Source organism: Triticum dicoccoides, chromosome 6A (genome assembly GCF_002162155.2).
Source record: "Triticum dicoccoides isolate Atlit2015 ecotype Zavitan chromosome 6A, WEW_v2.0, whole genome shotgun sequence".
In the NCBI taxonomy this organism is placed as follows: Eukaryota; Viridiplantae; Streptophyta; class Magnoliopsida; order Poales; family Poaceae; genus Triticum; species Triticum dicoccoides.
This window is the reverse complement of record NC_041390.1, coordinates 12,697,826-12,710,862: the sequence shown is the minus strand read 5'-3', so window position 1 is coordinate 12,710,862 and position 13,037 is coordinate 12,697,826. Positions and strand designations below refer to the sequence as shown.

The 13,037-nt window shown below is 49.5% G+C and overlaps 1 protein-coding gene across 1 annotated transcript; it reads left to right on the top strand.

The window, feature by feature from the left end:
- Positions 1–10,915: 10,915 nt before the first annotated feature.
- Positions 10,916–13,029, top strand: LOC119319348 (probable serine/threonine-protein kinase PBL15). Its single transcript, XM_037593841.1, has 3 exons — positions 10,916–11,525; positions 11,948–12,220; positions 12,330–13,029. Exons 1-3 carry the CDS (start codon positions 11,091–11,093, stop codon positions 12,921–12,923), a joined length of 1,302 nt encoding a protein of 433 aa, XP_037449738.1. The 5' UTR covers positions 10,916–11,090; the 3' UTR covers positions 12,924–13,029.
- The last annotated feature ends 8 nt before the right edge of the window (positions 13,030–13,037 follow it).

Sequence of the window (13,037 nt, the reverse complement as noted above, 5' to 3'; positions counted from 1 at the left end):
AGATCTGACTGCCGGTGCCTCGGGCGGTGCGGGGATCTCGGGGCGGCGGCCTCAGTCGGTGGCGCGCAGTGCGGCCTGCCTGGCGGGCGACACCGGCGAGTGCAGATGGGGGGCCTTCCACGGCTGCGTGGGCGGCGTGGAGGCGGCGGCGCTACATCGGTTCCTCGATGGCCGACCGGAGTTCCATGGGAGGCGTCGTCTCCGACTCGATCTACTCCGGTTCGTGCTGGCTACGGTAGCGACTACGGTCGATGCCAATACTGCCTGGATGTATCTGCCGGGTGGGCATGGATCCGGGGGAAACTCCAGGCCGGCTTGGCGGCCGCACCAAAGTCGACGCCCCCGGCGCCGATTCCCTTCCTGGAGGCTTCGGTATGGATCATACGCCCCCCACCTCTGCCATGAGCACAGGCGAAAGCCTATGTTCCTCTGTTTGGGCGACGATGAAACTTTGGTGTTGTGTTCCTTCCTGAAGGCATCGGCCGAGGACTGCTCGGGGTGGTGGAGTTGCTGGTAGTTCGGAGTCGACGCGAGATGGCATGTAAGTGGAGCGGTGTGGCATCAACAGTATCATCGACGGTGGGTCTCGGCGGCATGGCACAGTGGAGACTCGGCGTCCGATGCGCGGAGATGGACTCGCGCAGGAGGAAGAAACTGTCTGGCATCGTGGTGGCGTCGACGGTAGCTAGACCGTGCAAGTTAGATGCAGCAGTACAGCTCTTAAGATGGATTGGTGGCAAGTGGCTGCGGAGGCCTCACACCCGGCAGGCGTCCTGGTTGAGGAGCACGCCGGACTGGTGGGTGCCCTTACTCGGCAGGCGTCCTGATTGGGACCTCAGGTCTTAGATGTTAGGTCTGGCTGTAATGTCTGTTTGGTATTTGGCCCAGGCGATCAGCACCGCTTCATTAATTGGATAGGTGTACCGACAGTTGTTGCTTAGACGATAGCTTTAGTTTTATTGTTGTATGATTTTGTAAGGTCTTGTGAGAATAATTAGTAAAGTGGCCGTATGCATCGCCCAGATGCAAAGGCCGGGGTCATCCTCCTTTTCTAAAAAAAGGCGCCTTCTAGAGTCCAAAGCCTTTTTCCACGATGTACTACAATTTTCTTTAGGAAGACGTACTGCAAAGTTGTTAACAGATACAAGTTGCTTTTCAAAATCAAGACAGACGACTAGTACTAGCTGCGTGTTTAGATGTCCTAGCAACAACGGAAACTGCAATGTTAAAAAAAAAAACGGAAACTGTAGAGAACAAGCTTTCTCCCATTAGGTTCAGGCCAAAGTCGTTTGGCGGCACCGACGACAGTGATTTTGTGATGTGTATGCTAGTGCAGTTTGTGTTATGTGGTTTGCGATGCTGAAACTATGACCTGTGATATTGAAAATCCTGATATGTGGTAATTAAAATTGTCTTTGCGACAACGAAACCATGGATTGTGTCATTCATATTTGGGATCAATGATGTATGGTATTGAGATTGTAATTTGTGATGGTTCGTATTGTGATCTCTGGTATTGAAATTGAAATTTACGATATTGAAATTGATGTTCTGTATTATTAAAATTTATGATTTGTGACATTCATATCGAAGAAATCTCCGGTTTCATCATTTGCGATATTTAGAGGGGGCGGCTAGGGGCAGCTGACTGATTTTGTAATTTGGGTCGGTCATTTCTTTTTACAACCGGCTAAAGAATGGTGGGTTAAGTTCGTCACGAGGGACACCACGCAGTACCTGTACAGTACTTGAAGGTCCCGGTTAATACAGCTAGGCATTGTGAAGGACTGATGTTGATGCATGCATATGCACCCAGACGGCCGGTCAAGCATGTACATACTGTACCCTACTCTCTCTGTGGTACTACATAATTACTAGTATCTCTGTAAACTAATGTAAAACCACTGTAATGTAAAAGTTCGTATATTGGTTTATTCATAAATCCTTTATTCAGTATTTAGGCCAAAGAAAGATAACTGCCCCCGTCTGGACGGGCGACACGGGTGACGATCTCTTTGTCCTCTCAGCGGGCTTCTCATCTCCGATCTTCTCCCCTGCCACCGCCGGAGGATGCCGGTGGGAGAATTCTGCGTGGCTGACGGTGGTTGTGGGCCTTTGGAATCAATCTAGCCGGCGGCACCGTTGGGGTGCATCGATGGCTATCAGACATAGCATCGGGTGGCGATCACACATAGCATCGGGTCATGGAAGCTGCTGGAATGCGGCCTTGGTGTCATCGGCGTTGGCTGACGTGGCGAGGCTTCATGCATAGCAGCGGCGGCCATGCACACCCGTTTTTAAATATAAGTCTTTTTAGAGATTTCACTACAAACTACATACGGATGTATATAGACACATTTTAGAGTGTGGATTCACTCATTTTGTTTCGTATGTAGTTATTAGTGAAATCTCTAGAAAGACTTATATTTAGGAACGGAGGAAGCAGATGCTAGAAAGTGGTCGTCGGACTTGGCCGCTGCGGCGATCTGCGGAGCTTTTGAGTAGTCGGTGGCTCGATCTAGCCAAATCAATCATGCATAGAACCACGTCCATCATTGGCTTCTCAGACGAGGAGGTCTCGCAGCTGCCATAATGCTTCTTATTTGGAGCTTTGGTTGCTGGCATTAACCTGTTTTTTTCGAAAGTACGTCTAGACATAATTTTATAGAAAGCATAATTGTAAATTAAGAAGACTACCACTTGTTGTGAACAACGAGGGTAGCTCGAACACCACAAATAGGCAAGTTCAGGGACATCCACCAACGACTACACAACACTACAAAGCACAAGCGCCATGTATAACAACACCGCGTCTTGACCCACACTAGCACCTCCGAAGACCAACTGCTCCCACTAAACTTCGCTTGTCGATGCACCATCCGCCCTAAATGCCGAAGGGAGGTGGCAGGTAAATGGCAGGACTTGCTCCGATCCGAGGAAGACACCGTCTTGGATGCACCGGTGGTGTTATTATGGCCATATCGAGCCACCGACTCATGTTGCCTATGCACTAACAGATATGCGGATCTTCTTTTCACATGTCAGCATAGGTCCGCTCATGCTATCATGGTTTTTTATTGCGTGCCGATGTTCATGTCAAGACTATGCATGTGAGACGATGACATACATTCTACGGACGGCGGCTTGACGCAGAGGATATGGTTGTGTAGCGATGGTGGAGGAGCTCAACGCATGTAGCTGCTAGGGTCATGAAGAAGTGGAGGCGGAAACACATGATTGACTTGGATTTGGTGGTGTTTCTCGAGTACCTGGTCTTGAGCTCCGGGGTAAAAACCCTATGTCTGACCTGAGTTGGTTGTACCTAGCAATGGCGATGTCTTTGCGTCGTTACATTGGTGGAGGCATTGCTCGGATATGCCCAGACTTCTCTTCATGGTGAAAACCTAGAATCCGCCCTTTGGTGGTTGGATCCAGTGATGGCAGCACTTGAGCGTCGTTCTCTTCCTGAAGGCGTTGCTATTGAAGAACCTCGTTGTTGTTGTGGTGTCAAAAGATGGTTGCTGTGCATATGGTCGTTGTTGTAGTTTTGTTGATTGCTGTTTTGATCGTTTCAAATTGTTTTCTCGCTTAGACGTAGCTTTGATCTTGTATGACTTTACTATTTGTCGGCATGTTATTTTTTGTGTATGCGTTTATGTTAGTTGTGTGCATCCTATCTAAGTAAAGGCCGGGAGTGTTCTTATTACATTTGTATCCACTTTGATGCTTCATATTGAGTGAATAAAATTCACTCTTTGTAAAAAAAAAAGTAAATTAGTTTATAGAGGGAGTACTACTGAATTAGCTAAACTGTACTTATTAGTTACCTCTCTCACTCTCCAGTGCATTGTGTATGCACATGTACTGAACTCATTGTGAATAGGACACATGGATTTCAGTTCTTTTAACACGTACAGTATAATTGTAGATGCTCACATATACGCATATAGGGGCTGTTTAGTTGCCTTTCACAAAAAGCTGTCTGATTCAGGCACAATGCTGAGGCATTGAATTTTGAAGGTCTGGGGTCAGGATTGCTGCCTGAGGGAGCAGCTACTTACTAGGACTCCATCCAAACAACCCCATATATGCCCCTGCCTTGTGGAGCGTGTGAGCCTCAGTTTGCATTGATTCTTGCGCCAAAAATTCAAATATATTTCAAAAAAATCTCTATCAAATTTTATTGCGTTTGGACTTCGTTTGATATGGATTTTCTGTGAAACAAAAACATATAAAAAAATAGGAACTGACACTACGCACTAGATTAATGTGTTAGTCCAAAAAATCATATAAATTGTTGCCAAAAGTATGTGGAAGTAGTAGGATAACTGCATGAAACAATGAAAGAAGATGTATCTCCATCGAATGAGCGCTCTCCTTTTGCAAAAGGGCGACTCACGAGGCGACCATGGAGTACCATGGAATCCGAGATTCTGCCGCCGGGAAGGGCCAAGGGGGGTGGCAATGCCGGTTCGCACGCCGCGTAAGGTTATGGAGACCTCGGGCGGCCAGGCTTAGGCCCTGGTCACCTACGATTTAAGCTCCGACGTCGAGAGCTTTTCAGTTTTGGAAACCAAAGTGGTGGTTGACAACGAGCAGATTCTAACGACATGGAAGCAGCTTGTCGATTTCTTCTACATTTGTCATATACATTGGGAACATTTTTTGTATATAGGTTAACATTTTTTTCAATACCTTACTATCATTTTTTATATAATTGCACATACTATCAAATCACGTGAACATATTTTTAACACTGGAAAAACATCTTTTAAAACATTTCTTTCAAAAATAAGTAATTTTTTGGAATATTTGTATTTCATTTTTTTGAAAAATATATACAGAAAAGTAATAAAAATAAACGAAAAAATAAATAACGTGAGAAAGACGAAAAGGAGTGGAGAAATGAAGAAACCTATTACTGGACGGCCCAATAGGGGCCATACTTCAGGCGATGTGTGCTTCTAGGACGAGCTAGATAGGCGGGCCCACGCGCACGGCAAGCCACAGTATCTTTTTTCTGTTTACCCCTAAAAGAATCTTTTTCTGTTTTCGTTTTTTGCTTTATTTTTGTACTTCTGTTCATACTTTAAAATATTCTAAATATATATATATATTACAAAAAAAACTCTACATAAAAACATTTGACAAATGTTGAAGAACAATTTTAAAAATGTTGAAAGAGTATTTGAAAACTGTTGAACAAGCATTTGAAAAAATGTTGAATGCGTACAATTTTTTTTATCATCCATTAAAAAATAATGAATTTTTTTATCATAAATATAAAAATGTTAATCCAGCATTTTGCAATAACAAATATGGAAGAACAATTTGAAAAATGTTAATAAGCATTTGTGAAAATGTTATATTATGTATAGAAAAAATGTAGAAAAGGGATTAGGATTGGGTAAAAAAGAAGGCAGAAAAGGGATTCGAAAACAAGACGTTGTGGTTAAAGGCCCAGCCCCCTGAACTACTAGACAGTCAATTGGTATGTGTCATTTACTCCGTTTCCATTATATTTGACTATACATTGGTTGTTCAAATTCAAAAAATTCCTTGAAATGCCAATTTACTGAGTGAGGGCCAAAAACTTTGTAACCGCACGTAACTCAAAATTTCAGTGGAAACCAACCCCTGGTCCAGGTTGATGTGGTGAAGACTAGTCCTAGGAAATGTTTGATTTGCTAAGGTGGACGAGGGTTCCTCCTGTCTTGATATCTTTCTCCCTTGCCACCGGTCCTCCCCCTTTTATCTACTTCAGTGAGCACTGCCCAACCGACGAGCTCCGGTATCGATCTCCTGTCCTCTTCTCCAAGCACGAACCCACTCTCTGGGTGGCGAAGGCCACATCGAAACTGGAACCCAACCAACGAACATGACCCTGCAAGTGAAATGCACACAACCAGCACACTAGTGTTCTTATTAGCAAAAACACATGACAGTACAAATCGTGACAAAATATACCACACGCAACTATTGACAATGACAAAAAACATTGACCAGATTTTAAACCTCTCTTTTTGACAGGGCAAAGTGGACACGTGGTGACAGAGGTAACTTCGCGTGGCAAACGACCATTAACGGCTCGGTCGGGATGGGCTTGTTCGAAGGCGCGCGTTTGGCTCGACCCAGACGATTCAGATAGGCGTGATCTCACTCTCTCCCTTATCACTCTTATTGTCTCGTGCTCCCGTAATTTCTCTCCTCTCTCCGATGGCGGCAGCAGGACCTGGTGGTAGGGGAGGGGGCACGACATCCACCACGATGGCGGCGGGGGAGGGGGCACAACATCCCACGACAACGAGGATGATTGTTGTGGAAGTAGCATGTTCCATTCATTGTCACCACTTCCGGAGCAGGCGGCGGTGGCACTAGCCCATACGGTGGTCGAGACCTCGATGGGCAGCCATCGCTGGACCACTAGAATTAGAGGCGTTGAGTGCGTTATCTTTACCTATGTCTCTATCGGTTTTGCAATTAGGTTTAGACCTTATTTGGGAATTTAGGTTTATAATACTATTGATGCAATGCATTCAGTGTTGTACTGCAGTGTTCATTTAAGGTTTCATTTAATGTTATACTATAGTGTGGATTTGGGAGTGGTTGCGGTCCACTATTTTAGTTCATTGAGTAGTGTTGATGTCTCCTTGAAAGAGTGTACTTTCAACTTTGTTGGAAAGTCAAACTTTTTTACGTTTGACCGTATTTATACAATAATAGACCTACATTTATGCCATCAAATTAGCAGTATTAGATTCATGGTAAAAATATATTTTTGTCATATAGCTATTTGGTTTCACAAGCATTGACATATTTTTGCACAAACTCGGTCAAATTTTGAGATAGTTTGGCCCTGCAACAAAGTTAGAAGTACACTCTTTCAAGGACGGACTACCGATTATGGATTCTAGATATATGCATTGAGGGTAATTAGAGTGTGCATATTTAGGGAATTATTCAACTATTAGTCTAAATTGAGTGTCTGAATTACGAATCAAGACACGAATTACGAGCGGGAGCGTGTGAGAACGAGAGGGATAGAGGAGGGATTGAGACCGTGCATGTCCAAATCATCTGGTTCAAACCTAACATGCACCCCGATAGAGTCTGTAACGACCGTGTCCTTAACGGCCATTTGTCGTGTGCCATCACCTCTCTCGCCACGTGTCCACTTTGTCACATACAAAGTGGATTAAAATCTAATGACTGTTTTTTACCACTGTCTCGCAGCTCTGTGCGGTGCATTCTATCATGATTGTATCGTTGTAGTTTTTTTGCTATTGGGACATTATTTATGGTGGTTTTATGCATTTCACTCCACCCTGCCCATCATCACCATTGGTCACCCTACGGTTGTCGGTGTGGACAGGGCACGGCCTAGAGAGATGGTGGTGCCTGAGCACCCTTGAGAGCGGCGTGGAAGAGACCTCGAGCACGAGGTTCTGCACAACTAGGGAGAGGAAGAAGTGCGACGGGTCGGGATGGGGTGTTGCGCCATAGTCTGTCGGAGCGGGCGGAGAAGGGTCCTGAAGTTCGGCAACACAATCATCATCTGCAGCGCCTCCTTCTCTTAGATCCAGATCAGAAGAATGCAGGAAGAGGGAGCACCGGCAAACGGACGAGTCGGGAGCGGCGTGGTCAGCACCAAGAACTCCGCCCCGCATTCGCCTCTGTCTTAGGTGGTGTGCGTGCACACGAGGTGCTTGATAAAATATTAGAGATACTAGTGAATGAGTGTGTGTGTGTGAGAGAGAGAGAGAAAGAGAGAGAGAGAGAGACTAGTCACCGGTCACATGTTTATTCTTTGCCAAGTTAGCCTAATAGGTGGGCCCACTAGTCAAAAGCGTTGTTAGAACAAGGTAACACAAGAATCAATGTGATTTGTCACTCACATGCGGTAGAGACTAGAGTTGGTGGTTTTTGTTAGAAGGGAGAGAGAGAGGGATTGTTGCGGAATATGATGGATGTATTATTGAGCCTCGATGGCGAGTATATATTGAGTACATGACTTGGAGGGCAAGAAGCCACTCCTGGAGATAAGGTAGGAAATGGATTACAAATCCTATACTACCAAAAACAAGTAACCCAAATATATCTCTAACATCCCCCCGCAGTCGTAGTGGTAGCGTCGTAGACAACAGGAGCGTCACGGACAGCCAGACTGAAGAGAATAGCAGCCGACGGGCTGACATCCCCCCGCAGTCGTAGCGGGAGCGTCGTGCACGGTGTCGTGTCGCGGACGCGCTGACTGTAGAGGAAGCCGACGAATTGTTCATGCGGATGATAGCCCTTTGTACCGATGTCGAGGTAGCCGAGAGCGTAGGATGGTGTAGCCGTGGTCGAGGTAGCCGTGCGAAGAACGACGTGGTCGATGTCGAGTTGAGGTAGTCGGTGTCGAGGGAGTCTCCATGGAACCGCGGGCGCAAGGAGGCGCCGAGTCAGTCATGGGCGCAGTGGTGCGCCAGGAAGAAGACGTTGTTGACGACACGTCGTGCCGAGTTTGCCAAGCCTGGGGACACATCGTAGATGAAGGCACGCGCCGGTGTTGCCAGCACCGGGCATGCGTAGATGGACGGAGATGAAGTTGAGAAAGCACCGCACCAGGCTTGCCAGGCCCGGGGACACGTCGTGGACGAAGGCACGCATCGGTGTTGCCAGCACTGAGCATGCGTAAACGAGGGACCTGCACGAGCTGTACGCCATGTCGGAGAAGTCGGAGAGGCCAGCGGAGAAGGACTTGATGACGGTTGCGGTGCCAATCAGCGCGGGGCCGATGCCGCCCGCGGTTGTCAGAGTAGATGAAGTGGTAGGGGTAGATGACGGCGACGCTGGCGACGGGTTGGTGCTGGACAAAGACGAAGGAGGTGGATGGGCGGCAGCGGCGGCGGTCGAAGAAGAGCGGCGGCAGCCTGACGACAGTGGCGGCGGCTAGGTTAGGAGCGCGGTAGCGGTGCTCGAAGAAGGTGAATAAACCCGACAACGTGACGACGACCGGCGCGGACGGTGGCTTTCCCGCGCCGAGGAAGACGGCGCGGCACATACCATGGGATGTTGATGCGCAGTGACGGCGGAAAGGACCGCGGGCTGTGGCACTACGGCCCGGAGAGCGATGCGGCGGCGGCAGGCAGGTCGGGGCGACGGCTTGAAGACCTCAAGGCGGCGGCAGGAACCGCGGGCCGCGGTGCTACGGCCCGAAGTGGCAGTGCAGCAGCGGAGCACGTGTAAGTGCAAACCGTGGGGAAAGCCTCGGGGCAGCGATGGAAACCGCGTATCGCGGCACTACGGCTCGAAGGGGCGACGCAGTGACCCGACGGGGCGACGCAGCGGCAGCCCGATGCTCAGTCGATGGAGGGGCGCGCAGAATTAGAGGACGATCTTCACGAGACCTGTAGAGACCCACACGACCGACGGGCTAGATCGGTCGCACGGTGCGGGTGAGGCGGATTGCGAATGGACAGGTGATCAATTCGATCGCACGCAGATGATGGACCAAGTGCCGGATCGCCTAATGATGGTGACAAGCAGCTGTCGGTGGCGCAGATACGTGAAGCTAGCTTCGACTTTATATTACTCCTATACCTGTGGAAGCTTTGATTCACGGGAGGTGCAGAACAAGTTGATGTCAGTGGTTGATGTGCGTGGTGACTAGCAGACCAACGCATCACCGCGCGAGCGGCCGTCCACCCAACGTGAAGCCTGGGACGTCAAGCAGCAAACGATCCGGGTGGATGAAGGGGAGGTCGATGCAGGAATCCCGATTAGATCAGGGAGGTGACAACCGGCAGAGATCAACAACAGACAGATGTGCGTACATAGGCGTCCCTTGGGACACCGTGTGCCGCATCTCGCCGCATAGTTGAAGAGGAGGCGCGTGAAGGTCGACAGACGGCGATGAGCGACGCAAACCGATCTTAGATCGGAAAACAAAAAAGAAAACATCGATTAAAGCGATCAGCGGGAGAGAGAAAAAAACCCGGGTCAAGAGATCACAGAAAAAGACTCTTGGGCAGCCGGTCAACACGACCGGCGGAAAAACCCTAGGTACGGGTGCCGCGGCCTCCGGTGGTGATCATAGAGATCGGCCGTCCCGGGGCGGTGCGATGTGGAAGTTGTGGTGACGGCTAGGGTTTTGGACCGGTTGGACTGATACCATGTTAGAAGAGAGAGAGAGAGATTGTTGCGAAATAAGATGAATGTATTATTGAGCCTTGAGGGCGAGTATATATTGAGTGCAAGATTTGAAGGGCACAAAGCCTCTTCTAGAGATAAGGTAGGAGACAGATTTACAAATCCTATATACTACCAAATACAAGTAATCCAAATATATCTCTAACATCCCCGCAGTTATAACAATAGCGTCGTAGACAACAGAAGCGTTGCGGACGGTCAGACTGAAGAGAATAGCAGCCGACGGGCTGACAGTTAAGGTAGGAGACGGATTACAAATTATATACTACCAAATACAAGTAACCTAAATATATCTCTAACAGTTTTTGTGATTTTTGGTAAAGGCGGCGGCCACATTTACCCTATCCAATATGCGGTGGTTCTGAGTAAATATGATTGGAGCCACTAAATATCATGGTTTAAAGCAAGATACCTTGACGAAATGAGAGAAGAAGAAAGAATGGTCTTTTTAAAATCTTATTACGGCTGTAGAAAACACATACAAACAAGACTACTCGCACGCTGAAGGCCTTTCCGCAAGACACGTTCTCAGCCATTGGATTTTGAATGGCAGCTATCCGGATCGTCCACTACGAGCTGGTGAATTAGGATTTTTGTAGGTACTGCCAACCTGTCATCTCTCACGTGAAGCAGACGGATCCTATCCGACGAGAAACGCTCGTAGATACTGCGAAGAAAAATAATACGCTCCGCCAAGACCGACCGGTCGTCCCGTTCCCCGTTTGGGCCGTTGGTATATCATCCCTGCCACTAGCACGCCCTTCTTCCCCGACCACGCTCACAAGTCGCAACCACGACGAACCTCCACCACGTACTGTTCCATATCCACCTCCACCTCTAGCTCCTCCCCGACCACGCTCTCGCCAATCCAAGCTACCTAGCTAAGGGTAGCGAGGAGGATGCCGAGGCCATGGAGAGAGGTGCTGGCGTCGGCTACCAAGTGCTGGAGCGCGGAGGAGGACGACGAGGCCGCAGACGCTAGGAACTACCGCCCGCCCAACTCCGAGTTCTCGCGCCGCCTCGCCTCCTTCCGGCGCCTATCGGCCTTGGCCAACGGCCCCGCCACGCCCACGGACGGCAAGGATGACGAGGACAACCCCGACGGCGTGGGGGAGATGGGCGTGGGCACCATGCAGCAGCTGCACTCTTTCAGCCTCAGCGAGCTCCGTGGCGTCACGCATGACTTCTCCAGCGGATACCTCCTCGGCGAAGGAGGGTTCGGCGCCGTCCACAAAGGCTTCGTCGACACCGGCATGCGGCCCGGCCTCGAGCCCCAGCCCGTTGCCGTCAAGCAGCTCAACATCGCCGGCCACCAAGGCCACAGGGAGTGGCTGGTAAGTCCCAGTACATACTTACCCGCTGTTCTTTGAGAGTGGATTTTCTTGGTGTACTAAAATCTAAAGTTTTACGACATCAAGCTATATCAAATGTTTGAGGTTGTTGCAAGATTTTGTCCAAAAATAACATCACAGGAGCACCCACCAAACAAAACAACAACGCTGCTCAAACCGTGCACAAAACTTTGAGCAGCGATTTGTTTTTTTGTGACGGCTGAAGGGATGTTATTTTTGGATCAAATTTTGTAAGAACCTCAAACATTTGATAGAGTTTGCTGTCACAACATTTCAGATTTTTTTGGATATTGTTTGATAATGATTTTCCAATATTCGATACACCCGAGAGTAGCCACTACTTTCCGCTGTTCGTCCTAGTCCATAGCCCCAACTAACTCCAATGCCTGGGGATGGGGTTGCAGGCCGAGGTGATCTTCCTTGGGCAGTTCCGGCACCAGCACCTGTTGAAGCTACTTGGGTACTGCTATGAGGACGAGGAGCGCCTCCTCGTCTATGAGTTCATGCCGCGCGGCAGCCTCGACAACCACCTCTTTAAAAGGATATCCGCGACGCTGCCGTGGAACACTAGGCTCAAGGTCGCCATCGGCACCGCCAAGGGCGTCGCCTTCCTCCATGGCGGCAAGCAGCCTGTCATCTACAGAGACTTGAAGGCGTCCAACATCCTCCTAGACTCGGTAAGTTCACTCGTTTTCGTTCACGAATTGACACAATCGAATCGGATCTAACCAGATCTACCAAGAGTCGGGACTCACGAGTCACGATTGAGTTAACCTTGTTGAACAGGACTTCACGGCGAAGCTATCGGACTTCGGACTGGCCAAGATGGGCCCCGAGGGGGATGAGACACACGTAAGCACCCGTGTGATGGGCACCCACGGTTATGCGGCTCCTGAGTACGTGCAGACGGGCCACCTCACGGTGAAGAGCGATGTCTACAGCTTCGGCGTGGTGCTACTGGAGCTCCTAACGGGCCGTCGCGCCATGGAGCACGTCCCCGGCCGGACCGCGCGCGCCGAGCAGACCATCAAGCTCGTGGAGTGGACCCGGCCCTACCTCGCTAGCAGCCGCCGCCTGCGTTGCATCATGGACCAGAAGCTCTCGGGGCACTACTCCGTCAAGGGCGCCCGCGCCATGGCGCACCTGGCCGTGCAGTGCACGAGCCCGCAGCCCCGAGACAGGCCAAGTATGGCCGCTATCGTGGAGGCGCTCGAGCAGCTCGAGGGGCTCAAGGACATGGCTGTCAGCATGGGCCTCTTTTGGCCCACGGCTCCCGCGGCCGGGAGAAACGCACTCTCCACCAAATTTCGGGCTGAGATGAAGGGCGCCGGCACCGGCGCTGTCCCGCGGCGGAGAACCGCGTCCGCCAACCTATCGTGATCTTCTTGCCATGTACGCATTGTATGTGCGCCTGTTGTGCGTGTGTATATAGAAAATTATTCTAACTGCACGGACATTCACAGGGCTTTACGGAGTTTTCTTCTAACTAATCTC

Coding starts and splice junctions, on each gene's coding strand:
- LOC119319348 (XM_037593841.1), top strand. CDS start 11,091: ATGCCGAGGCCATGGAGAGAGGTGCTGGCGTCGGCTACCAAGTGCTGG. Junction 11,526..11,947: donor AAGGCCACAGGGAGTGGCTG/GTAAGTCCCAGT, acceptor ATGGGGTTGCAG/GCCGAGGTGATCTTCCTTGG. Junction 12,221..12,329: donor CCAACATCCTCCTAGACTCG/GTAAGTTCACTC, acceptor CTTGTTGAACAG/GACTTCACGGCGAAGCTATC.